The following is a 27945-nucleotide window of genomic DNA, read 5'->3' on the forward strand; positions in this document are numbered from 1 at the left end:
AAATGGTACCAGAAGTGGTGGCGATCGACTGCAAGGTGAGTGGAAATTTTGTAAATTTATTTTACGAAGCCTTTTCACTTATTCTAGCACGATTGACCCCTATTTTTTTTTAATTTTATAATTGTGCACACAATTTCATGTTTTATTTTAAAATTTGGGGGTTTTAGCGAAACAAGGATTGGTGATAAAGCATCAGTGGAGAGGAGAAACGTTTTTCCCATATTAACTCTTACAGGAGAGAATTTCCCTTCCTAGGGGTAGATTTCATCTCACTTCCTGTTGTCTCCTTCCGTTTGCAAGTAGGAGTTGTTTGTAAGTTGTATGTTTGAAAGTAGGGGCCTGCCCTATATACTCAGCAGAAATTGGGGCCTTAGGTGTTGGTGTTGCCACAACACTGTAAGCCCTCACAGTTACTCTTGGTGGGCGCAGGAACGGGCCCTGCTGTGAAATATTATATCAAGAATTGTAATTATATGCCATTGTTGAACAGTGGTAGAAAAACTGGGCCTTTGGTGGTGGTGGTGGTGCTGGTGCCATAACACTGTAAGCCCTCACAGTTACTCTTGGTGGGCGCTGGAACGGGCCCTGCTGTAAAATATTATATCAAGAATTGTAATTACATGCACCTTTTGAACAGGGGTGGAAAAATTGGGCCTTAGGCACTGGTGCCACAACACTGCAACCCTTCACAGATACTCTAGTTGGAGCACAGGAATGAGCCCTGCTGCAAAATATTGCATTAAAAAATGTAATTACATGCCCCTGTTAAACAGGGGCTGAAAAATTGGGCCTAAGCCACTGGTGGCAGCGCCCAGAACCAAAAATGTTCTTACAAGCTATCAGCATGATCATTGAGGAGGAAGAGGATAGTCACTCAGCATAACAGGATAGTCACTCAGTATCAGCATAGGCAGTCTTGAAGGGATCTGACATTTCAAAAAAAATTATTCGGTTACATCAGCATCAGGTGCTTGGTAGCTGGTGGTGATCCAAGACTGGTTCATTTTTATGAAGGTCAGCCGATCGACCGAGTCGGTGGACAGGCGCATCCTGTGATCAGTTACAAAGCCTCCAGCAGCACTGAATGTGTGTTCCGAAAGAACGCTGGATGCAGGACAGGCCAGTAGCTCAATTGCATACTGTGCAAGCTCTGGCCAGTGATCCATCCTCAAGACCCAGTAACCCAAAGGATTTTCGGTGGGAAAGGTATCCAAGTCTGATATTGCTCCTAGGTATTCCTGCACCATGTAAAACAGACGCTGGCGATGGTTGCTGGAACCGATCATATACCTTGAGGCTGTAGACTAAAAAATTGTCTGAATGCATTGGTCAGACGGCCACCTTCTCCACCGCTCCTGCTTTGACTGACCGAAGCCTCAGCAACACAAGCAACACGTTGTCCAGGAACAGGAACTTGTAACCTCACAGTCTCTTTGAACACATTGCACAGACCTTTCTGCAAGGCCTCCCGAAGATGTCTCATCCTCTGCTTCCTCTGCGACGGCAAGATAAGGTCCGCAACCTTACCCTTGTAACGTGGATCAAGGAGGGTTGCCAGCCAGTAATGATCCCTCTCCGTCAACCACCTCTGAGCCTACCCCTGCATAGCTGACAGAATCTCTGCCCCAGTGTGGCTCCTGTCCCCCAAGCACACTAGCTCAAGCACTGCATGGCATCTTTTTACCTGCGTACTTGCGTAGCCCCTTGAATGCCTACAGAGCACTGCTGGTTCCGAGGACAAAGCACAGGAAGAGGCCATGGAGGAAGAAGAAGAGGAGTGGGTGGAGGAGAGAGGTGTGTCAGAATCACCAGTAGTAGCATTTTGGAGGCGTGGTGGCAGAACAACCTCCAACACTACTGCACCTTGTCCTGCATCCTTCCCAGCTGCCAGCAGAGTCACCCAATGCGCCGTGAAAGATAGGTAATGTCCCTGTCCATGCCTGCTGGACCATGAGTCAGCGGTAAAATGCACTTTACCGCTGACCGCCCTGTCCAGCGAGGCCAAGACATTGCCTTCCACATGCCGGTAGAGAGCAGGAATCGCCTTCCGTGAGAAAAATTTGGGAACCTGCCACTGAGGAACCACACATTCCACAAACTCACGGAAGGGGGCAGAGTCTACCAACTGAAAAGGCAGCAGCTGAAGTACTAGCAATTTAGCCAAGCTAGCATTCAACCGCTGGATATGTGGATGGTTGGGAGTGAACTTCTTTCGGTGGTGCAGGAGCTGGGGCAGGGAAATTTGCCTGGTAAAATCTGACGTCGGTGTACCGATAGCAGATTGCCTGCAAGTACTTGGCTGTGACACACCTAATTCTACACCTTCATTCCTCTCAGTGCAGGTTTTCAGAGAGGACTGAAGGTATAGTGGGGTTGGAGATCCCAGATGATAAGGAGCAAGGAGAGGTCCGCTTTGTTCTTTGGTGTGGGTCTTTTAGGTACGCTTGCCAACAAACTGCATGGCAGGTCGACATATGTCTGGTAAAGCATGTGGTGCCCAAGCGGGTCATGTTTTGGCCACGCGAGATAAGCTTGAGACATTCGTTGCAAATAGTAGCGGTGGGATCTGATGCACTCATCTCAAAAAAGCACACACCAAAGAACTTTTGGAATAACACGCAGAGACAGCAGCACCCTGCACATGCGGAGCTCTGCGGTGTGATGCAGTTGGTGTGCTGCCCTTAAGCTGGCCCCTGGAGGGCATCCTGCCTCGTTGGAGATGTGCCGCCTCCTCCTCCTCTCTCCTATCAGGCACCCACATGGAGTCAGTGACTTCCTCATCATCCCCTCCCTCCTCATCACTGGAACAAACCTGGCAGTATGCTGCAGCTGGGGGAACATGACTGCCAGATTGCTGTCCTTCTTGGGCACCCCCTCTCTCTGGGCTCATGCTACTGCCTTCCTCTAGCTGGGTACATCATGGGAGCCTTGAAAACGCCAGGCATCCTCCTGGAGCATGTACCCAACACTGTGGTCAAACAGTTTGGGGGACTCCTCAGGAGGACATGGTGGGGCTAGGGAAGGAGTGACTGATGCCATTGAGCCAAGCTTGGTCGGCTTGGTCATCCACTCTACCAAGTCTTCGGCATGTTGCGGCTCAATGCGGCCAGCTACCGAAAAAAAGGACAAGCGTGTCCCATGGCCACGTGCTGATGAGGATGCACCGTGTCCACGACGTTGCTCAGAGAAAAATTTATGATTAAACCTCTGTCCACCATATATAAAATAATTACTCCCTAATGTTCACATGGGACTAGAGGCCCTCAAAGCTAAGTGGGTGGGGGATTTCCTGGCACTAGATATGGAAGGTTGGGAAGAAATGGGGGAGGGCTCCTTTTCACAATTGGTCTCTGCTAGGGACAGACTAGTACCAGTTATGCATATAAAATTATGCATAGAGTACTTCACACCCATGAAATTACACAAAATTATATTAATCCTTTCCGGCTTCCTGCCGGAAGTGCACCCCACCCTCAGCTGACATTTCCCATGTATTTTTGAGCTGTCCCCAGTAGTGGTGTGTTTGCTAGAACTTGTAGACCCATTGGCTCCCAGCCGAGCAGTCAGAACCTTACTGGGGCTATTACTTTATTATGCACGCAAGGCCATGGTCCTCAGGTGGAAAGCCTCTTCTGCATCCTCAGTTAACTTTTGGAAATGGTTAGTTAATTTAGCTCTGCCATTATGCAAGGCCACTTTCCTCTCTCGAGGTTGTGGCAAAAAAATGTCACAAAGTATGGAACATATGGGCAGAATCCCCGGCTACAAATGCAGACTCTCTGGATAATTATTCAATACTTGATATGTATTGCAAGGCAAGTAAAATTCTTTAAAAAGACTTGATATACAAGCGAGCTCTTGATATACAAGTTGCGTCAAGTCACAACTGAGCATAAAAGAGAAGAGAGGCGCCTCTAAGTGTAGCAATATGGTTACATTTAATGAAGGTACAACATTTAGCAACATGGTTGATGATTAAAACAGGCCCATTTAAGTACGCAGGCATCCAGGTAAAGTTGTCCACATAGGCCATCCTCCGCACCGCCATCAATGTCATCCCTTCCACGCTGAGCTCCAAGAGTGCTTCAAGCCTCGCTATCAGATTGCTCTTCTGCAGGGTAGTCTTCCTGGTCACAATTGCAGACTGACAGCAGTGAGAGCCGGCGGTGCGCAGGACGGTCTGGACAGCTTTACATAGTTACATAGTAGGTGAGGTTGAAAAAGACAAAAGTCCATCAAGTCCAAGCTATGTGTGTGATTATATGTCAGTATTACATTGTATATCCCTGTATGTTGCGGTCGTTCAGGTGCTTATCTAAAAGTTTTTTTTAATTATCAATGCCCCCCCGCTGAGACCACCACCTGTGGAAGAGAATTCCACATCCTTGCCGCTCTTACAGTAAAGAACCCTCTATGCAGTTTAAGGTTAAACCGCTTTTCTTCTAATTTTAGTGAATGGCCGCGTGTCTTATTAAATTACCTTACGCGGAAAAGTTTTATCCCTATTGTGGGGTCACCAGTACGGTATTTGTATATTGAAATCATATCCCCTCTCAAGCGTCTCTTCTCCGGAGAGAATAAGTTCAGTGCTCGCAACCTTTCCTCATAACTAATATCCTCCAGACCCTTTATTCAGTTTGTTGCCCTTCTCTGGACTCCATCCATTTCCAGTACATCCTTCCTGAGGACTGGTGCCCAGAACTGGACAGCATACTCCAGGTGTGGCTGGACCAGAGTCTTGTAGAGCGGGAGAATTATCGTTTTATCTCGTTTTAATCCCCTTTTTAATGCCAATATTCTGTTTTGCTTTGTTAGCAACAGCTTGGCATTGCATGCCATAGCTGAGCCTATCATCTACTAGGACCCCCAGGTCCTTTTCCATCCTTTACCCCGGATGTCTACATACTTAAATGTACCTGTTTTAATCATCAACCATGTGAGTTGCTAAAGTATACTGCTACACTTAGAGGCGCCTCTCTTTTTTACACTCTGTAGTTCCTGCTGGAATTTGCTTCTAATCCCTTTGTGGAGGCTTCCATTTGTGGATGGATATTTTATGGTTACACAACCTATCACATTGTTATAATCCTTTTATACGGACTATAAACTGAAGGATTTACGAATAAATGGTTGTGGAATGAATAATCTGAGTTTCTATTATTTCTTATAGGGAAATTTGCTTCGAGTGCTTTGGATTACAAGCATGTTTCCAGAACGAATTATGCTCGCACTCCAAGGTTTTACTGTATATAGATTCTTCAATGGGTATAGCAGAGCGAGGGGGGGGGGGATGTGTATTTCATCAATCAATAAGCTAAGCTCTGAAGGTTGTTTGTGGGAACAGAATATCCTTGTGATTCAGTCAAATCCAAAGGTGGTCCAAACGAAGTTTGTTCGTTTTTTGTTTTTTTTGTCTTTTGTTTTTAGTGCGTTTTAGTTTTTTATTGTGTATCTGAGCCTGGGTATGCCCAATAGGCTCTGTAATGTATTGTACTTCACTTTGGAAAACTGCAATAGAAAAAAAAAAAAAGGAGCCTATGACGTAGGCTCTTTACCACGTGATCAGCTGTGACCAATCACAGCGATAACCAGGAAGTGCCAGTAATCGGCTTTCCTCAGTTTGTGCTGACAAGGCATGAGCAGAGGAGAGCCGATTGGTGGCTCCCCCAATGGGGGAGGGGGGGGTCTGCCCTGATAATCAGCGCATTGATTATCAGCGCAGCCCCCATCAGAGGTGCCCATCACAGATGTCAATCAGTACCCATCAGTAATGCCTGTCAGTGCCATCAATTAGTGCCCATCAGTGCCGCCTCATCAGTGCCCATCAGTGAAGGAGAAAACAACATTTTATAACAGAAACAAGGAAAATAAAATAAAATTTAGGTCTTTTATAATTTGTTTAGCAAAAAAAAAAAGAAAAAACCCAGGAGGTAATTAAAAACCACCAAAAGAAAGCTCTATTTGTGGGGGAAAAAATGATAAAAATTTTGTTTGGGTACAGTGTTACATGACCGGGCAATTGTCATTCAAAGTGTGAGAGCGCTGAAGACTGAAAATTAGCCTGGGCAGGAAGGGGGTGAAATTGCCCGGTATTGAAGTGGTTAAAATTTAAAGAGACAGTACACACTTTTTTGTATTTTCCCCTTATCCTTTTGGTATATTTTATTGTAGGTTAAAACACATTAAAAATAATAAAAGCTCCTAAAAATGATTTGGCACTTTAACAGTTTGCGGTTTGTACTCTCCCCCCCCCCCCCCCACTGTCCCCTACATTGAATAACAACAAAATACACTAAAAAAAGAAAAAAAAAAAAACACAAAAGGCAAAGCAGACATAATAATAAAGAGAACATCAACATGATCCAGCATATCCTTTGTCCAAGTTGCCACAGAGAAAATGTACTATTTTTACCGCCCTTAGCCCCCCCCCCAACCTGTACAACCATCAACTCACCTGACAACAATCTCTCTTTTGATATTTTTATTGGTGAATTTATACAGATATATGAACCATCACCGAGATTTACTGATATATTCTTTATATGATATGGGATATATAATACACCAAAAAAGAAGAAATATAAAAAGGTTAAAAAAAAAAAAAATCAAACTCAATCAGTTTTTTCTTTATACCATAAAACAATCTTAAATCAATACAATGAAATTAGAAACAGCGATTACTAATATTACCCCCGATCATATTACAAACTGATGGTTTACATGTGTTTTACACATATTTTTAGCTCCATTGACTTCTATTAGATCACATGTTTTGCCGTGTTTTCTGAAAGCGCAGAAAAGAGGTGGCATGCGGTACTTTTCAGAAAACTCGGCAAAAGCGATCCTAATAGAAATCAATGGAACTGTGGCTAAAAAACTCGTTTAAAATGCACGTAAACCGCGCACACACCTGCTCTGCCGCCAAAACGCAGCGCGCCAATGTGAACCCGGCCTAAGTCTCCCCCACGTCTCTGGTCTCTAAAACTAAACTCAAAACGGTTTATAGTTTTGGATAGAGGGGTGAAGGATTAAAACCTCTGCCTGGCTTTTATTGCTGTCTGTCCCCCCCCCCCCCCCCCTAGAGATTTTCCCTCTGTATTTCTCCTGGTGACCATTGGCCTCTGACTCAGAATGTAACTGAAAGGCTGACCTTTTATGGCTGTCATTGAGACAGGAGATGGGAAATCTTCTAGACATGCGCAATTTGTTTTGTTCCAAATTCGTTTAACGAATATCAACAAATTGGTTAATTCTGAAGTGTCCCAATTAACGAAAACCCAATTAACGAATTTTTGTAAATTCAAATGTTCTAAAATTCGAAAATCTGAAAGAATAACTATTAAATCATAGGTATTGGAATATCCTTTCAAGTTTGGCTGTTAGTGAACGTAACGAATATGAATTTATCCGAAGTTACAAATTATCCGAAATAAGGAATGCCGCATCTAAACAAATGGAACGTAACAAATTAATAATAATAAATACCAAACAATAATAATAAAAACATTTTTTATTATTACTTATTATTAATTTGTTCCGTTCCATTTATTTAGATGCGGCATTCCTTATTTCGGATAATTTGTAACTTCGGATGAATTCATATTCGTTGCGTTCACTAACAGCCAAATTTGAAAAGATATTCCAATACCCAAAATTTAATAGTTCGTTATCATTAGTTAGTTATGATTTTGAGTTTTTGGATTTTCGTTATTAATTTCGAATTTATGAATTGCGATCATAACGAATGACCCGAAAAACAAAAAAAAACAAACAAACAATGAAACGAAGACAAAAACAAAATACATTTTTTCGACAGTGCACATGTCTAAAATCTTCCCACGGGGACATGTGTTCCGGTGACACCGATCGAAGAGGGGTATTCCTCTGACCTTTTTGTGTCTCTGGGAACTTTCTCTACTCCCTTCTCTTCAACACTAAGAAAGGGCTTTATATACAATTTAACCAAAGAATGAAAGTTAACACTTCTAAATAATAAATTAGATCTAAAAAGGCAAAAATTTTTGTCATTTTGAATAGAGTAAGTAAAGTTTATAACCTCTGTCAGTTTTTTTGCCTTCTGCGCCCTATTGGGGAGATTTTCCTTCATTTCCCGTCCCATAGCCACACAGGAAGTGAGAGGAAATCCCGGGTTATCACCAGAACTAGTGTCCGCAATGGAAAATGTCCCCTCTATTCCTGTTCTGGTGACAACCCAAAATTTGTCATTTTCATTTTCTTTCTTTTTTCTGTGATATCAATAAACAGGACAAATCGAGAAGGTGAGTCTCCCTAACGGGGGCAAAGACCACAATAAAAACCTGGCAGGGGCTCTAATTCCTTTCCATGTGTTCCAAAATTTAAAAAAAGTTTAGTTATACTTTAACCACTTAAGGATCGGGCCTATTTTTCAAACTTGTTGTTTACAAGTTAAAATCATTTTTTTTTTGCTAGAAAATTACTTAGAACCCCCAAACATTATATTTTTTTCTAACATCCTAGAGAATAAAATGGCGGTTGCTACAATACTTTTTGTCACACTGTATTTGCGCAGCAGTCTTACGAGCGCACTTTTTAAAAAAAAAAAAATACACTTTTTTGAATTAAAAAAAAAAAAAAAGACAACAGCTAGCCTAATTTTTTTTTTATATTGGGAAAGATGATATTACATCGAGTAAATTGATACCCTACATGTCACGCTTCAAAGTTGCGCCCGCTTGTGGAATGGCGACAAACTTTTACCCTTAAAAATCTGGGGAGGGGCCCTTTCCCTCCGCCGATAAAAGTGATCTTGCGGCGAATCCGCTGCAGAGATCACTTTTATCTGAAAGCGGACCGCCCACTGAAGAAGAGGATACCGGGGTTATGGTAGGTAGCTGCTGCCATAACAACGATATTCGTCTTCAAACAGCTGGCGTATAACTGCGGCGGGAGGTCCATAAGTGGTTACTTAAACACTTAAAATTAATATTTAACACCTTGTTCCTCAAATCTAATTACTCCTTAAATTTAACCTTAATCCCTAACCTAACATAACCCTCAACCACTTCAATACCGGGCCTATTCTGGCACTTCTCTCCTACATGTAAAAATCATCATTTTTTTGCTAGAAAATGACTCAGAACCCCCAAACATTATATAGGTTTTTTTAGCAGACGCCCTAGGGAATAAAATGGCGGTCATTGTAACTTTTTATCTCTCACGGTATTCATGCAATAATTTTTCAAACGCCTTTTTTTTGGAAAAAAAATGGTTTCATGAATTAAAAAATAACAAAATAGTAAAGTTAGCCCAATTTTTTTGTATAATGTGAAAGATGATGTTACGTCAAGTAAAAAAAGATACCTAACATGTCACGCTTAACAATTGCGCACACTCATGGAATAGCTCCAAACTTTGGTACTTATAACTCTACATAGGCGACGCTTTGAAAATTTGAAAACAGGTTACCAGTTTAGAGATACAGAGGAGGTCTAGTGCTAGAATTATTGCACATGCTCTAACGCACGCGGCAATACCTCACATGTGTGGTTTGAACGGAGTTTACATATGTGGGAGGGACTTGCGTGTGTGTTCGCTTCTGAGCGCAAGCTACCAGGGACAGGGGCGTTTTACATTTTTTTAAATGTATTTATTTAATTTTATATAATTTTTTTTATTTTTACTTTTTTGATCACTTTTATTCCTATTACAAGGAATGTAAACATCCCTTGTAATAGGAATCTATTGTGACAGGTCAATAAGACCCCGCATCTCTCCTCCAGGCTGGAAAGCATGAGATCGAGAAAAAAAATTCACCGATCTCATGCTGACAGCCGCGATCGCAGCTTTGTTTACATCCGGGAACCGGGGCGTGAAGTCATAACGTCACGCCCGGGCCTCCGACGGTCATAGAGATGACTGGTCATCGGAAACATCGGACATCTCGTCACCGGAAATCTCTATCGTCGTCATCCGGCGCCGGCCGATTCTTTCTCCAGGCCCCCGATGGCACAGGAGAGCCCGGAGAAGCACCGTATGGCGGTGGGAGGGGGGGACGTCCCCTCCCGTCGCCTATAAGAATGATCAAGCGGCGGAACTGCATCGTGCACAGAATCGCTGGCTGGAAAGAATGATATCTGAATAATGCCTGTAGCTGCACCCATCATTCAGATATCCCCTCACAAAGTCAAGGATGTCATATGACGGTGTGCGGTATTGAAGTGGTTGACCATACACTATACAATCCGATAGTTGATTTTACAATCTGTTTCCGATTTACTATGTAGTGCAAGTACTTTCCTGGATACAATTTGAACAGATAATGTATGGGTGTCCTTATAGTTTTGGTAAATCTAAAGCTGACCATACAGTACCCAATCTCCTTTGGCTTTACCAAAATGATGTAATGTCAAGTTAACCTTGAAAAGTCATTTGATTTAGTTAAAATCAGGCAGGCACATATACTACACAGCTGATGGTAGATCTAAAAGGAGATTGTATAAATAATAAACCCCCTAAATCCCCCCCTGTCTTATTGGGTGTGGAAGTGATGGAGGAGACTCTCCTGTGCTGAGATCTACCAGATCCACCAATTGAAGAAAAATGTAATCTGTACAAACTGTGTCATCCTATGAACCAGGTTGATATTTCTCACCAGATTTCCTGTAATATGATCATATTAAAAATCTCCTGACCCTCCCAGAGATCTTTATATGACCTTTTCTTACACATAACACAGCATGGAGGGGCTCAGTGAAGGTGGTGGTGAAGGTGTGGAGGTGTCTGATCGGGTCACACAGATCATAAAAGGACATCTGCCCGGCCTCATAATCCACATAGATCCTGACTCTGTTACTGGGGAGATAGCGATATATGCTGATCTGTTTATTGTCATGTATTAGATAACACCCAGTGCTATACCTGAACAAACCCCAGGACTTGTTATTATTTCCAATCATTGTCTGCACTCCTCCCCTCTCTATACTGGGATAACACATCCCAACACTGTAATCTTCTGACTCACTGACATCCACTTCCCAGTAATGTCGCCCCGAGGAAAAACCCTGACTGCTTAATACCTGGAACCATGACTGAAATCTCTCCGGTGTTTCTGGACGATTCTGCTTTATATCTGACCAAGATACAGTTTTCATGTCATCTGATATCTGTAGATTATTATGAGCTGTGTTCACATCCAGTAATATGTCTGAAGCTTCCGGTATATTGAAGAATACATTTCCCCCTTTTAGCATATCAGAGAACCCTGTGAGTAATGTGTGTGAGATTCCAGCCACATCCAGATCCCCTCCATCATGGAGGAGTCTATCATGTCTCTCTCTGTCCTCATTATCTCCCTCCTCAGTATCACACAAGTCCCCTGTGTCTGATTCCTGTAGGACAGTCAGTGGGTCAGTCATGTTACACAGCTCCTCAATGTCCTCCATCTTCCTGGACAGAGCCTCTTTCTTTATTTCCAGCTGATAAATCAAATCAGACAATGAGTGTGAGATCCGCTCTTCCTGGCTGGAGATGTTCCTCAGGACTCTCTTCTCCAGGTCCTCCAGATGTCTCCTGAGCTCTATGAACAGGGCAGTGACTCTCCCTGTTAGACCAGCTGATTTTTCTTGTACTTTTCCCTTAAGTTCCTGCAGACTCTGGACTCTTTGCTCAATCTCCTTTCTTTTAGCAATCAGTTTCTGCAGAACATTTCTCAGTTCCTGTTTCTTCTTCTCAGAGGCCTCATCCAGAGTCTCCACATTGTGTCCCCGGTGTTCTCCAGCCAAACTGCAGGACACACAGATACAGGCAGAGTCCTCAGTGCAGTAATATTTAAGAAGTTCTCTATGGATGGAGCATTTTCTGTTCTCCATGGAAGTGGTGGGATCAGTTAGGACATGTTCTGGTGACTTGCTATGGACTCTCAGGTGATTATCACACAGAGAAGCTTCACACAGCAGACAGGATTTAACAGCAGGTACAGCATAGTGAATACAGTAAGTACAGAAGATTCCAGTCTTCTTCTGTTCTGGATGAGTAGATCGTAAAGTCTCCACTATATTACACAGCGTTATGTTCCTCTGCAGTGTAGGACGACTCCTAGACCTTTTTCTGCACTGAGGACAGGAATAATCTCCAGACCCCACCTGTGTATCTAACACACGATCAATACAGACCCGGCAGAAGTTGTGTCCACAGCTCAGCATTACAGGATCTTTATACATTTCCAGACAGATGGAACAATCCAGCTCTTGTCTCACATCAGCCGACGCCATTTCTGACAGCAGAAGAGAGAAATGAAACTGAAAGTCTCCGACACTCAGAAACCAGAGGACACGTCTCACATTTCTCAACACAGGGAGAAGCTGATCTTGTTTTGCAACTTATATCTGCAGGAAGTATGTGCATAAAGTGAATGTCTAAGTTGAAGTGGTATTTTCATACACGGGAGTGTTCTGGTCACACGATGTTGTGACTGTTAGACCCCATACACACTATTAGATTTTCTGCAGATTTTTGTCTTCAGATTTACCAAAACCATATAAATGAGGCCGAACCTTAAAGGCCTTGTACACACGATCAGATTTTTGGAAGAATTTTCCTTGTCAAAAGAAGTTTATTGAGTATACAATATTATAAAGATACATAAAGTGAGTTTACAAGTATCTATAAAGTAAGCTCATTGTTTTACAGTAGGGTTTATATAGGTAAATATCATGAAATTTCAAATATTAAACATTGGGTTCACGTAAACCTAAATTAAAGATATATATAATTTCCTTAGTTACTTTTGTAGGTATTTAAATGATTTATACCTACTATACATATTGTTTACAGGTAGAGTGTATATAGGTCAAATAAATTCTGATAATGAGCTTTAATCGTAAGGTGGAGAAAAGGAAAGAGAAAGAAGAAAAAGGGTAGAAAGGCAGAGGTATGGTCCACAAGGTTGTCCCACTCGTCAGTTTATTATTCTTTTTAGTTCTCTTTGAAGCCTTAGAATGGGTGTCTCTGTAAGTCATTTAATCTGTTACCATGGCAACAGGACAGAGTCATTGAAATTTGACAGGAACTGTTGTTTTATCCAAGGATGCCAAAGTTTTTCAAATTTTGGAATTTGATCGATGGCTACCATCTTAGCATGGGACATTGTATTATTCATTCTGTGAATTGTTTCTGCTAGTACCAATGTAGGAGATTTCCATGCCTTGGCCACTGTTTGTTTTGCAGCCGTTATTAGTTGGATCATAAGTTTGAATTGAGAGAGTGTTAACCATTCCGGTTTTAGATTAAGTAAAGTTATATATGGATCTGGTTGTATTATTTTTTTAAATATTTTAGATGCAATCACGAAGACTTCCTTCCAGAAGGTTTGGATTACTGGGCACGTCCACCATATGTGTAAATGTGTGCCTATTTCTGGGCATCCTCGAAAACAAAGAGCTGAGGTATTAGGTGAATATTTTGCCACTCTAGCGGGTACAAGGTACCAGCGAGTTAGGACTTTATAATTTGTCTCCAGTGCTAAGATATTGGGTGAAGATGACTTAGATGTGAGCCATATGTTAGACCAGTCCGTGTCTTCTAAGGTTCGTCCCAGGTCCTCCTCCCACTTCTGAACGTAAGAGGGTCTATTAAGATTTACTACTCCATATAATTGATTATAAAGTGATGAAATTGTACCTTTAGCAAATGGATCTTTTGTACAGATTGATTCAAAAATGGATAATTGGGATAATGGTGTATCCCCCTTTAGGAATGGTGTATAGAAATTTTTGATTTGGAGATATCTAAATATCTCAGAGTTTGGTAGATCATATTTTTCTCTAAGCGATGGGAATGAAAGGAATGATTTCGATGCTATGAAGTCATTTAGTGTTTGAATGCCTGATGTTGTCCAAGCTTTAAAAGAATTTGGGTAGATCCATGCCGGATAAAAGGCCGGATTTCTGATAAATAAAGGAGAGGATTGTGTGGAGATTGTAACTGATATTTGGTTTTTAGTTTATCCCAGAGAGATAAGAAGTGTTTAGTTATGGGATTATGAATTTTAAAGCGGTCTTTAGGATCAAGCCATAACAAGTTTGATATTAATAGAGGGTCAATTTCTGAAGCCTCTATAAATACCCATAATGGGATTTCCTGTTTTGCATGGTATTTGGACAGACTGGCCAAATGTGGTGCTCTGTAGTAGTTAGTAAAATTAGGGTATCCCAGGCCTCCTTTATTTTTGGGAAGATGTAGTGTATGTATAGGTATACGTGGTTTAGAAGAGCCCCATATAAACAAAGTTGCTCTTTTTTGTACTATTCTCAAATAATAGGAAGGAATTGGAATAGGGAGGACTCTGAATAGATAAAGCAGTTTGGGTAGAATAGTCATTTTGATTGCATTAATCTTCCCTATCCAGGATAAAGGAAGTTGCGACCATTGTTTTATTAGATTTGTGATCTGTCTTAATACAGGAGGATAATTGGTTGAGAATAAGTCAGAATGAGATGCTGTTAAATGAATTCCAAGATATGGGATTGATTTTTCTGCCCATGTGAATGGGAGTGCAGCCCTAGCCGGGATCAATTCCATGTTTGTGAGCGAAATATTAAGCACTAGGCATTTCTTAGGATTAATCATAAGGCCGGATAGGGCTGCAAATCCATCAAGAGTTGGTATTAAGTTAGGACCAGAGACCTGTGGTGATGATAGAAAAAGTAATATATCATCTGCAAATATACATAATTTGTGTGTAATACCTCCTACTTCAATGCCAGTTATAGTTTGGTTTGTTCTGATGTATTGGGCCATGGGTTCGAGTATAAGGGCAAATAATAAGGGAGATAATGGGCAACCCTGTCGGGTACCTCTTTCGATATTAAAGGCATCAGATTTGTATCCAGCATATTTTATATAGGCTTTGGGTTTATTATATAATGCTTTGATCCATGTTAAAAAGTGGGGTCCAAAACCCCATTTTTGTAATGAATATTGCATATATTGCCAGGATACTGTGTCAAATGCCCTCTTAATATCGAGAGATAGAAAACATAAAGGGATTTTCCGTTTTTTAGCAATATGTGCCAATAACACTGCCCTGCGTATATTATCGCCTGCCTGTCTATTTGGCATGAAGCCTACTTGATCTCTATGTATTAATTTTCCTATAATGCTATTGAGGCGTTTTGCTATTATTTTTGCTAATAATTTAATATCAAGGTTTAACAGAGAGATAGGCCGATAATTCACACAGGAAGTATCATCAGAAAGGGGTTTTAGGATCATACAAACAATTGCCATTAGTGTTTCTTGCCAAAAAGAATGTCCTTCTAGAAGTTTGTTAAAAGTTTCAGTGAGAATGGGAGAGAGTATTTCTGAGAATGTTTTATAGTATAAAGCCGAGTAGCCGTCTGGGCCTGGTCTTTTGTTAAGTTTTAGGTCTTTTATGGCGTTAGCAACTTCATCTATAGTTATAGGCTCATCCAAACTGCTTTTTTGATTCTGAGACAACTCAGGTAAGGTTATTTTTGAGAAGAAGGATTCAGCCTCTGTAGGATTAAATTCATTGTTTGTCTTGTATAAAGTTGCGAGATGTGAGTGAAATTTATGGACTATTTTAACTGGATTACAAGTATAAACATTTTTTGATAATTTCAAACGTATTGGTTAGAAAGATTTGTTAGTTGAATTTAATGCCCAAGCCAAATATGTACCTGGTTTGTTTGTATTCATGAAGAAATTGTGTTTGGAGCGTTTGAGGGATTTATCAACTGCCTCAGTGAGAAATAGATCGTATTCCAATCTAGATTTTTCCAGATGAGATTTTGTACTCTGAGATGGATTATCTTGGAATGATATGTAGGCTGCATTAAAATTGAGTTCTAGTTTTTTTGCTAGATTTTTGCGTTCCCGTTTAAATAGTGCCATTTGTCTTTGTATTGTACCACGCAAGACAGGCTTATGAGCTTCCCACAGTGTTATTGGGGAAATGTCTGTTGTATTATTAATTGATATGTATTCCTTTAAAGCTTGTTCAATGGCCATCTGATGTAGTGGGTGTTTGAGCATTATGTCCGGTAGGTACCACGTTGGGTCATGCGCTTTTGGTATGGCTGAGGCTATAGTAGTGTATACTGCATTATGGTCAGACCACGGAATCGGAATTATATCTGATGCAATAATTTCTGGTATCATTTCTATTGTTAGAAAAATATGATCTATTCTGGTGAAGGTTTGATGAGGGTGCGAGAAATAAGTGAATTTCTTTTTCATTGGGTTACTTTCTCTCCATGAATCTACCAGATTGTATTTGGAAAGAAGTTGAGAAAAAGGTAATCTAGAGGTTATTTTGGATGGTGTAAAAGGTGATTTATCTAGAAATGGGAGGAGGACCTGGTTCGAATCCCCACACATTATCACTGTTCCTATTTTGTGTGTATTAATCACTTGTAATATATGTGAGAGGAATGGTGTAGGTTGTTTGTTAGGAGCGTAGTAGGAAATCATCGTGATTGCTGTATCCATTATATAACCCATGAGTATCAGGTATCTACCTTCTGGGTCTTTAATTTCTGATGATAAGGTGAATGGTGTGGATCGGTGAAATGCAATTAGAGTTCCCCTTTGTTTGGTACAGGCAGAAGCCGTGTAAATTTGTTGATAAAAAGGAGAAATATATTTTGGAGTAAAATCTTTGGTGAAGTGTGTTTCTTGGAGGCATACTATGTGAGCCTTCTTGTTATGGAAAGTACGGAAGGCTTTGGTCCTTTTTTGAGGGACATTTATTCCCTGAACATTCAGGGAAAGTATATTCAGTGGTGCCATGGCAACAGATCAAATAGTTTTGACTTACTTTTTGTTATGCAGAGCTGACTGCGCAGATCAACCTGTGTGGACTGAAGAGATGAAAAGATAGAAAAGAAACCAGTGAATTCTGGAGTAAAGAGTAAACAAAAAACATATGAGATTAGATGATACATTGTATAAATTATTTTTTGCAAGTAATCACAATTTACCCGTGAAAGAGAATAAATATCTCTCTCAGGGGAATAAGTGCCTTCGTCACACTCCCACATAATATGGTTGGGAGAATGAGGAGGGCTAATGGGGGTACACGGATCTTCCGCTTACAGGAGAGAAGTGCTATGTCAAAAGACATCAAAATGATGATTCATTAATTGGAGTGCAGAATATAGTTTTTGTTGAAATTATTTATTCCAGGGTGGTTGTATATGGTTAGTCTTGCCCTAGGCTAAATAATTCAGTTAGAGAGGTACTGTTAATAACTTTGGTATTGATGAAGATAGTTTGAATTATTTTGGGATTTTAACCCTTTTAGGAGTAAACAATTACATATTTTATTCATATGTAACTGTTTAGATATGTTAACTCATAAAATTGAGGTTGTATTGCTTCAGATTAGAATAAACAAAAACATAGTTCTAGGAACTAGTTAGGTAATAATATATTTGTTTTAAGAAAAGAAAGAAAAAGCTTCCATTACTTCTGGATTATTGAACATATTTGTCCTAAAAAGTAATAAATCTATTGTTATTACCTGAAAATATATAACTGAACAAGAATTTCCTTATTTCACTTATATATTCTAAGGCTATATGAATCAGAAGTAATAAGAAATATAACTGGAATGTAACATGATCCCACACAGTGTGTGACTATCAGAATGCAGTCACATTCAGTTATAAATACAGGTTTTTTTATAGAGAACCATCTCTTAGTATAATAAATGAAGAGATATCAGGAATTAGGATGTCAGTCCATTGAATCTTCTTGGTCCATGGATGATGTGGCATAACGGCCTCTTTTGTGAGAATGATGATTCCCATTTTGTTCTGAAATTTTCTGGGTGCTGCCTGAAGGTGAAGATGATGCCATTCTTCTGCGTGTGGGAGAGTTGCTGCTTGTGGGTTCTGTCAGATTTAATTTTAAAAGGGTTTGTTGTAGTTCATCTGCTGATCTGCTTCTGTAAATTGTACCTTGGTAGTTAAATCTGACTGAAAAGGGGAAGCCCCATTGATACATAATGTTGTGGCGTTGCAGTTCCATTAGTTGGGGTTTCATGGATCGTCTTTTAGTAATAGTAAGTTGGGATAGGTCAGCAAAAATTTGATAATTGTGTCCTTGAAAATTAAGTTCCTTTTTTTCTCTTGCAGCAATTAGTATTTGTTCTTTCGTTCTGTAATAATGAAATTTTGTGATTATATCACGTGGGGGTCCATCCTCCTTTTTGGCTGTGAGGGCTCTGTGTACTCTGTCCAGTTCTAAACGTTCAATAGGGATATCTGGCTTTAGTTCTTGTAATAGAGCAGTAATAGTAGATTGCAGGTCTGTCACAGTTTCAGGTATTCCCCTTATGCGCAAGTTTGAACGTCTGGCTCTATTTTCGTAATCTTCAAGCTTAGTTTGAAGTATTAAATTCTCTTCTTTTAATTGTTCCAATTCTGTTATATTTTCTTGGGTTGTAATTTCAATTTCATCCATTTTTATTTCTAAGGCTGCGGTGCGGTTTCCCAGCTCTCTTATTTCTTTGGTTAGGCTTTTTGTTATTTGGTCTGAGGTTTGTTTTAAAGCCTTATGAAGCATCTTTTCAAATTGTAATAATATTACTGGGGATGCTGAGGAGGCTTGTGGAGAAGTTTGTGAGAGGATTTGTTCTGTATCTGACTCAAATGGAGAGTCTTGCTGTGACATTTTCTGTCTGTGAGAGCGCCCCGATGCTGTATATTGTGAGGTGACTGGAGCTGCTTTAGTTGCAGTGAGTGCCTGTGAGCTCTTTGTGAGGTGATTTTTATTTCTGCCACGGCTTCCTCCCAGTACCATATTTCCTGCCCAAACTTTCACAGTTTATTCCCTGGGGTAAAAAGGTTCAAATGGATACCTTTTGAGCCTGCAGGCTCCGCTTTGTCCTTCTCTTCTCTCCTCAGCGGTGCGGAGCTCTAACAATGCATGTCTGCTCCGCTAGACTCCGCCCATCTCCCCCTCGGAAGAATTTTCATCAGATTTTTGTTGGATGCTAGTCTCACATTGAAAGTGAAGAGGGTACTCACCATCAGAAAGTTTTTGGACAACAGAATTCAACATCAGAAGTGAGGTAATGTGTTGAATTGTTTTGTATGTGTTCTTTCATTTCTGAGCATGCCTAGTCTTGTTCTTCAGATTTTTTGTCAGAAAACCGTACTGATGAAAAGAAAATCGGACGTTGTGGTCATATCAGACAAAAATTTGTGTGTATGGGGCTTGTTTGCATCTTTTGAAAAGAGAACTTCACACAAAACAGAACACTGAGAAAGTAAATGCAGTTCTATTAACTGGTTACATGTTTTGTGTAAAAGAAATATTTTTCAGAGTCAATGGACAACTTCACTTTTACCCAACTCTGGCTGTTTTAAATCTAGCATGCAGTGGGGTCCCCTCAAGCATGGGTTAAATGCTTATTTGGTTTGGGGGAGGGAATACATATTGATGCAATGACATCAGAAAACTGTGACCTGTCAGCAAAGAGAAGTGGTTTCAAAGGACCGACTGCACTAAGAAGAGGAAGGTTATGGAATTTAGGTGTAAAGTAATTACAGTATTTGTATTACCATTTTCAGCACCCCAAACAAAAAGATCCCATTGACATAAGATAAAAAATACACTTCTGGTTACGGTGCCACATGCGAGGACATTGGGTCACAGTGGCTCCTTGCCAGCCCAGCTACATTCGGCCTACAAAACTTGGTAACATCCTGTTTTTGGGGGGGTTTTTCGGTCACAGACACTGCGGGCCGACCTCCACTAGATATGGAGCGGTACCTTACCAGCTCCCGCTTCAGCTCCCTCCCGCTCTGCACCGCCTAGTCTCCCCTCGGAGGGAGACAAGATAGCCGTTGGTCATAATCCGGAGCCAGAGAGCGTGAACATGCTCCCGCTGGAGATACAAGGGACTGTACATTAAAAAAATTAGCTCAGGCAGTAGCAGCCCTGATACTCCCCAATATCACCACAGCAGTGGACACAGCTGTGGCATCTGGCATCGCACAATTCTGCAAAGAACTGGAGGAGCAGGCATGCAGATTAACAGGCACTGAATGCAGGATCTCAGCCCTGGAGGACGAGATCTACCAAAACAACGATACTCTCCAGCAACACTCCCAAATTCACACCATCATCCAAGAGAAACTGTAATGCCGCGTACACACGGTCGGACTTTACGGCAGACTTTGCCCGGCGGACTGGATTTCGGCGGACAATTCGATGTGTGTGGGCTCCAGTGGACTTTGTTTTCTCAAAAGTTGGACGGACTTAGATTTGAAACATGTTTTAAATCAATCCGGCGAAATCGAGTCCGGACGAAAAGTCCACTCGTCTGTATGCTAGTTCGACGGACAAAAAGCCACGCTAGGGCAGCTATTGGCTACTGGCTATAAAATTCCTTGTTTTAGTCCGGTCGTACGTCATCATGTACGAATTCGACGGACTTTGGTGGATTGTGTGTAGGCAAGTCCGTTCATTCAGAAAGTCCGTTGTAAAGTCCGTCGAAAAGTCAGCCGGGCAAAGTCTGCCGTAAAGTCCGCTCGTGTGTACGCGGCATAAGACCTTGAAAACAGGTCTTGCAGAACCTCTGTGATTCTCGTATACCGGAGGCCCTAGGTCTCCCAGATCAATGTGTAGCTGAACGACCACATAGAATGGGAGCGCCAGCTTCAAACCGCAAGTCACCCAGGCCAGTGATAGCCAAATACCCATTTTTTGCTGACAGACTGGCTATCCTTCAAACATTCCGCAAGACACGCACGGTTAAAATAGATGGGCACAGCCTTCTGATTTTCGCCGACTACTCAGAGGTATCCCGGAGGATAAAAGAATTCCAACCAGTATGTGTAGAACTTTTTAAACAGGGCCTCTGTTTCACGCTAGCATACCCTGCCACACTGCGACTACAAGCCCCAAATGGAGACCAACTAACGTTTCACACTCCAGCTGAAGTGGAATCCTGTTTTTGCCCCCTGCTGCAACTCTCAGGGTGTTGTGCCCAACATACGAAAAAATCGCTCACAGAACCAAGGGAGCAACGCAGACCCAGTAATGACCCCCCCCCAAGCACCTGCGGGTTACACACTCCAACGGGGCAAACAGAGCTTTGTTATGAGCTTTAGTCCACATGATTCTTGTTTTCCTCTCCCCGGCAGGATCCTACTTATGTTCGCAACCAAAAATGTAAATGTATTTTATTGGGATTTTATGTGATAGAGCAACACAAAGTGGCACATAATTGTGAAGTGGAAGGAAAATAAATGGTTATCACATTTTTTTACAAATAAATATGTGAAAAGTGTGGCGTGCTTTGTAATCAGCCCCCTCTGATACCCCTAACTAGAATGTAGTGGAACCAATTTCCCTCAGAAGTCGCCTAATTAGTAAATAGAGTCCACCTGTGTGCAATTTAATCTCAGTATAAATACAGCTGTTCCGTGAAGCCCTCAGCCCTCAGCGAAAAGCAGCCAAGAGGTCCACGGTAACTCTGGAGGAGCTGCAGAGATCCACAGCTCAGGTGGGAGAATCTGTCCACAGGACAACTATTAGTTGTGCACTCCACAAATCTGACCTTTATGGAAGATTGGTAAGATGAAAGCCATTGTTGAAAGAAAGCCATAAGAAGTCCTGGTTGCAGTTTGCGAAAAGCCATGTGGGGGACACAGCAAACATATGGAAGAAGGTGGTCTGGTCAGGTGAGACCAAAATTGAGGGAAAGAAAGCGGCGCCTTATAAGCGTAGTATATTAAACATTTAATGGATTCATTGTAAAAAAAAATAGTGAATACACTCACAAACAGATGAGAGTGACAGGCATGTATAATGGGTGTCATCCGCACTTTTCCAGAGGATGCAGGGCTGGGACCGGTGTGTACCGAGAAGCCGTCCTTGGTAGCGAACGCAGTGGTGGAGTCCAATGCCTTCAGTATCCAGGGAAAGGGATCCGTGAACACCGGAACGTCCTGCTGCTATGTCGTCACTTCCAGATTAAAGTTCAGCGGGAGGGTGCGCGTGTTCGAAGCATGCATGCTTCTTCCTCAGGCTCAGAGCTCAGAGCTCAGGATCAATGCAAAAAAAAGTTTTAAAAACGGCCGTTTTTTCGGGAGCAGTGATTTTAATAATGCTTAAAGTGAAACAATAAAAGTGTAATATCCCTTTAAATTTCGTACCTGGGGGGTGTCTATAGTATGCCTGTAAAGGGGCGCATGTTTCCCGTGTTTAGAACAGTCTGAAAGCAAAATGACATTTCAAAGGAAAAAAGTCATTTAAAACTACTCGCGGCTATTAATGAATTGCCGGTCCGACAATACACATAAAAGTTCATTGGTAAAAACAGCATGGGAATTCCCCACAGGGGAACCCCGAACCAAAATTAAAAAAAAAAAAAATGACGTGGGGGTTCCCCCTAAATTCCATACCAGGCCCTTCAGGTCTGGTATGGATATTAAGGGGAACCCCGGCCAAAATTAGGGCTGAAACAACTAATCGATAACTAATCAATTATGTAATTAATCGATTACTATTTTCATAATCGATTAATCAGCCAGTAACATAATAGGGTTAAAAAAAATACCAAATTAGCCCTATATAGTACAAAAAGAGCAAATAATCTCTACTGTAAATATTACTTTCACTGTTGCACAGTAAAAAAACAAATTTTTTATTTTTTTTTAACTCCATTATGTTACTAAATGTCTTATGCCGCGTACACATGATCGGACTTTACGGCATACTTGGTCCGGCGTACCGGATTTCGACGAACAATTCGATCATGTGTGGGCTCCAGCGGACTTTGTTTTCTCAAAAGTTTGACGGACTTAGATTTGAAACAGGTTTCAAATCTGTCCGACGGACTCGAGTCCGGTCGAAAAGTCCGCTCGTCTGTATGCTAGTCCGACGGACAAAAACCAACGCTAGGGCAGCTATTGGCTACTGGCTATCAACTTCCTTGTTTTAGTCCGGTGTACGTCATCACGTACGAATCCGTCGGACTTTGGTTGATCGTGTGTAGGCAAGTCTGTTCATTCGGAAAGTCCGTCGTGAAGTCCGTCAGACAAAGTCTGCCGTAAAGTCCGCTTGTGTGTACGTGGCATTAGGCCTGGTTCCCACCCATGTGTTTTTTGGTGCTTTTTGCAGAAATGCACTATAGTTCGTTTAACGTTCACATCTATGCTTTTTTCAGCTGCTGTGTATTTGGAAAGGGTCAAGGACCTTTTTCAATGCAAAACGTTTTTTTGGTTCAATATACTTCAACGGAGAAGCTGCAGAAAAGCATGTAATATTACAGTTCTGTTTGAAAATCTGCAAAACAGTCTAGAATTTTTTTTTCTTTATATAAGTCCAGATTCAACCTCTAATAGTATATAGAGTATATCTCTTCTGTCTGTTATTCTCAGAGAGGATTAAAGATTTTACTCCCTAACCGTATAGTTGGTCATTTATATTTACCCCTGCGTATCAAGATATTTAGAAATAAATTGCCTTTTTTTAAACTTTACATAATAACTAAATTATACACCACACGTTTTTTAACGTTATTAACCGATTAATAGATTAATCGAAACAATAATCGGCCAACTAATCGATTATGAAAATAATCGTTAGTTGCAGCCCTAGCCAAAATTTTTTTTTTTTTAAATGGCGTGGGGTCCCCCTCAAAATTTATACCAGACCCTCCAGGTCTGGTATGGATTTTAAGGGGAATCCCGCGCCAAAATTAAAAAAAAAAAAATTGGCGTGGGGTCCCCCAAAAATCCATACCAGACCCTTATCCGAGCACGCAACCTGGCAGGCCGCAGGAAAAGAGGGGGGGACGAGAGAGCGGGCCCCCCCTCCTGAACCGTACCAGGCCACATGCCCTCAACATTCTATCTTCTTTCTTCTATCTTCTATCTTCCTTCGGTTTCTTCCTCCATCTTCTTCTTCTGGTTCTTCCTCCGGTGCTCTCGTCCGGCATCTCCTCCGCGGCTTCTTCTCTGGGCCGCTCCGTATCCATGATGGCATGGAGGAAGGCTCCCGCTGTGTGACGCTTCTCCTCTTCTGACGGTTCTTAAATAATGGAGGGTGGGGCCACCCGCTGACCCCGCACCCCTCTGACGCACGGGGACTTGACGGGGACTTCCCTGTGGCATTCCCCGTGACGTCTGAGGGAGGCGGGGTCACTGGGTGGCCCTGCCCTCCATTATTTAAGAACCGTCAGAAGAGGAGAAGCATCACACAGCAGGAGCCTCCCTCCATTCCATCATGGATGCGGAGCGGCCAGGAGAAGAAGATGAAGAGAAGACGCCGCGAAGGAGATGCCGGACAAGAACACCGGAGGAAGAACCAGAAGAAGAAGAAGATGGAGGAAGAAACCGAAGGAAAATAGAAGATAAAAGAAAGAAGAAGCATTTAAATAAAGGAATTGTCAAAAACTGTCCCTTGTCATTTTTAACATTTTTGATAGTTTTTTTGTGAAATGGTAGGGGTACCCTTACCATTTCACACAGGGGAGAGGGCCGGGATTTGGGGGTCCCCTTGTTAAAGGGGGCTTCCAGATTCCGATAAGCCCCCCGCCCGCAGACCCCCACAACCACCAGGCAAGGGTTGTGGGGATGAGGCCCTTGTACCCATCAACATGGGGAAAAGGTGTTTAGGGGGGCTACCCCAAAGCACCCTCCCAATGTTGAGGGCATGTGGCCTGGTACGGTTCAGGAGGGGGGCGCTCTCTCTTCCCCCCCTCTTTTCCTGCGGCCTGCCAGGTTGCGTGCTCGGATAAGGGTCTGGTATGGATTATTGGGGGGACCCTACGCCAATTTTTTTTTAATTTTGGTGCGGGATTCCCTTTAAAATCCATACCAGACCTGAAGGGCCTGGTATGGAATTTAGGGGGACCCCCCACGTCTTTTTTTTTTTTTAATTTTGGTTCGAGGTTCCCCTGTGGGGAATTCCCATGCCGCTTTTATCAATGAACTTTTAGGTGTATTGTCGGACCGGCAATTCATTAATAGCCGCGAGTAGTTTAAAATGACTTTTTTTCCTTTGAAATTTCATTTTGCTGTCAGACTGTTCTAAACACGGGAAACATGCGCCCCTTTACAGGCATGCTATAGACACCCCCCAGGTACGAAATTTAAAGGAATATTACACTTTTATTGTTTCACTTTAAGCATTATTAAAATCACTGCTCCCGAAAAAACGGCCGTTTTTAAAACTTTTTTTGCATTGATACATGTCCCCTGGGGCAGGACCCAGGTCCCCAAACACTTTTTATGACAATACCATGCATATAAGCCTTTAAAATTAGCACTATTGATTTCTCCCATAGACTGTTAAAGGGTGTTCTGCGGCTTTCGAATTTGCCGCGAACACCCCAAATTGTTCGCTGTTCGGCGAACTGCCGAACAGCCGATGTTCGAGTCGAACATGAGTTCGACTCAAACTCGAAGCTCATCCCTAGCTCTGAACACACCATCCCCACTGTAAAACATGATGGTGGCAGCATCATGTTGTGGGGATGCTTTTCTTCAGCAGGGACAGGGAAGCTGGTCAGAGTTGATGCAAAGATGGATGGAGCCAAATACAGGGCAATCTTAGACGAAAGCCTGTTAGAGTCTGTAGAAGATTTGAGACTGCAGCGGAGGTTCGCCTTCCAGCAGAACAATGACCCTAAACATACAGCCAGAACTACAATGGAATGGTTTAGATCAAAGCATATTCATGTGTTAGAATGGCCCAGTCACAGTCCAGACCTAAATCCAATTGAGAATCTGTGCCAAGACTTGAAAATTGCTGTTCACAGATGCTCCCCATCCAATCTGACAGAGCTTGAGCTATTTTGCAAAAAAGAATGGGCAAAAATGTCCCTCTCTAGATGTGCAAAGCTGGTAGAGACATTCCCAAAAAGAGTTGCAGCTGTAATTTGCCCCCAGTTTGGCGAACATTTTTATGGCTAAATGGGAGGAGGATATCGTCTATGCTTTAGACCCCCCACAGCTAGCTCTGTGGGCTAGGTATATAGACGACATCCTCCTCCTATGGAGGGGTAGCATAGAATCCTTGGAAGCGTTTGTGGCCACTCTAAATGACAACCGTGTTGGTATTCACTTAACATATGAAGCAAGTCGATCTACGATCCACTTTTTGGATTTAGAGATTACGTCTAGAAATGGCCACCTTGAAACGAAAACCTTTTTCAAAACAACAGACCGTAACGGATATATTCCGATGGATAGCTGCCATCATACAGCATGGCTAAGGTCAGTACCTAGAAGTAAACTAATGAGGATAAGACGAAATTGTTCTCACCTTTCGGACTATTTTCAACAGGCAGAAATCTTAAAATCCAGGTTCAGTGAAAAAGGTTATAACATCTCTCAAATTAATGAGGAGATCCGACAAGTGGCTCTAATAGACTGAATGTCCTTGTTGACAGTGCAATCCAAAAGACCTGCAGAATCCAAACATAAGTGGTCTTTTCTGACAAATTTCTCCACTCAATATAAACAGATCAAAGAGATTATTAGTAGGCATTGGAGAGTATTAAAAAATGACTCTGTTTTAGGCCCGTTGCTCCCCGAACGAGCGGGAACTATTTTTAGAGGCGCTTTGTCCGTGAAAAGTCAAATTGCACCAAATGTTATTGATCCCCCAGTACACTATCTTTCTTTCACAATATGAAGGGATTTTCTCCATGCCTCAGATGTACAGTATGTAAACACAATGCATGTAAAGCATGTAAAATTGAAACATTCACCTCCACGATCACAGGAAGAGAATACAAGATGAAGCAATTTGTCACTTGTAGAACTAAGTATATTGTTTACCTTATTACTTGTCCTTGTGGGAGACAGTATATAGGTCGAACAATACGCAATTTTGCCACAAGAGTCAAAGAACATATCACGGCAATAAAAAAAGGGCGCACTAATCATAGTGTACCTAAACACTATGCACTTTATCATAACCAAAATCCAATTGGTACCACTTTTCAGATCATAGATAAATTTGTACCCTATTGGAGAGGGGAATCCAATGTAAGAGGAGTGTCCAGACTTGAAATGTTCTGGATACACCAAATGAAATGATATATGCCTCATGGCTTAAATATCGAGTGGGACATCAATGCATTCATAAACCAATCTTAGATGTTTGTTTGAGTCTCACTCATCAGATAGTTAGCTTACTCCATCTACATGGAGATAGCATCTCATATACTTAGGATGACAAATCTAATTGAGGTACCAGTTGGATATTATTATATCTAGGTTCCCTCTTTTATTACATAAATACCTCTTAAGATATTTGGTGATATCTTTACATTTTTTGATACGTTGCTATACTCCAACGTTTTGTCCCATCTCTGCTTTGGAGATATACAGCAGGCTGAGGTGCTTGCTGTGTATTAATCATAGATATGAGACATGACTTCTTCTGTCTTTCATCATTTTTATATATTTTTTTATTATTCATTTTTTGCCAACAAATATTGTGGTATGCACCGTCCTCTTCCAGTGTATCACTGTTTTTGACCTGGGGGGGTTATGGTGTATATGTCTTATACTGTAGACTTTTTTTGTTTTTGTTTACTCACTTACTTTTTCTGATTAATATACCTAAATTTTTACATATCCAGTACCATTATCACATATTCAATTTATATCTGCAAAGAATTAGTTTGATAGATATATTCCTTTAAATTAATATTGTATTCTCCACATGGAAAGATATGCGGTTTGTTATTATTTATGAGATTTTTAACAATTCATAATAAGTTTTAGAATTTTTTCCGCCTCTTCCAAGAGGGATATGTATCTATATTATCTATATATGTAACCACTGGGGAACGAGTGTGGTATGACAGCCTTTTTTCCCCATTACTATTATTAATTTTGGCCACATTCTTTCATCTAATGATTGCGATGATACATTGGTAGGGCAAACCAAATTGATTAACCAATCCAT

The 27945-nt window shown here is 41.5% G+C and overlaps 1 protein-coding gene and 1 long non-coding RNA gene across 2 annotated transcripts in view; one reads left to right on the forward strand and one right to left on the reverse strand.

Annotated features, from left to right (window-relative positions):
- The window catches only part of LOC141145590 (E3 ubiquitin-protein ligase TRIM39-like), a 278243-nt gene extending 265741 nt beyond the window's left edge, over positions 1-12502 (reverse strand). The window contains exon 1 of the mRNA XM_073632417.1: positions 7890-12502. Coding sequence (XP_073488518.1) covers positions 10653-12251 — 1599 coding nt within the window. The 5' untranslated portion in view covers positions 12252-12502 and the 3' untranslated portion in view covers positions 7890-10652. The remainder of the gene's footprint in view (positions 1-7889) is intronic.
- The window catches only part of LOC141145595 (uncharacterized), a 78492-nt gene continuing 62152 nt past the window's right edge, over positions 11606-27945 (forward strand). Inside the window, exon 1 of the long non-coding RNA XR_012244576.1 lies at positions 11606-12374. This is a non-coding gene — a long non-coding RNA (uncharacterized lncRNA). The remainder of the gene's footprint in view (positions 12375-27945) is intronic.

The sequence above is a fragment of the Aquarana catesbeiana genome, linkage group LG05 (genome assembly GCF_042186555.1).
Source record: "Aquarana catesbeiana isolate 2022-GZ linkage group LG05, ASM4218655v1, whole genome shotgun sequence".
Classification (NCBI taxonomy): domain Eukaryota; kingdom Metazoa; phylum Chordata; class Amphibia; order Anura; family Ranidae; genus Aquarana; species Aquarana catesbeiana.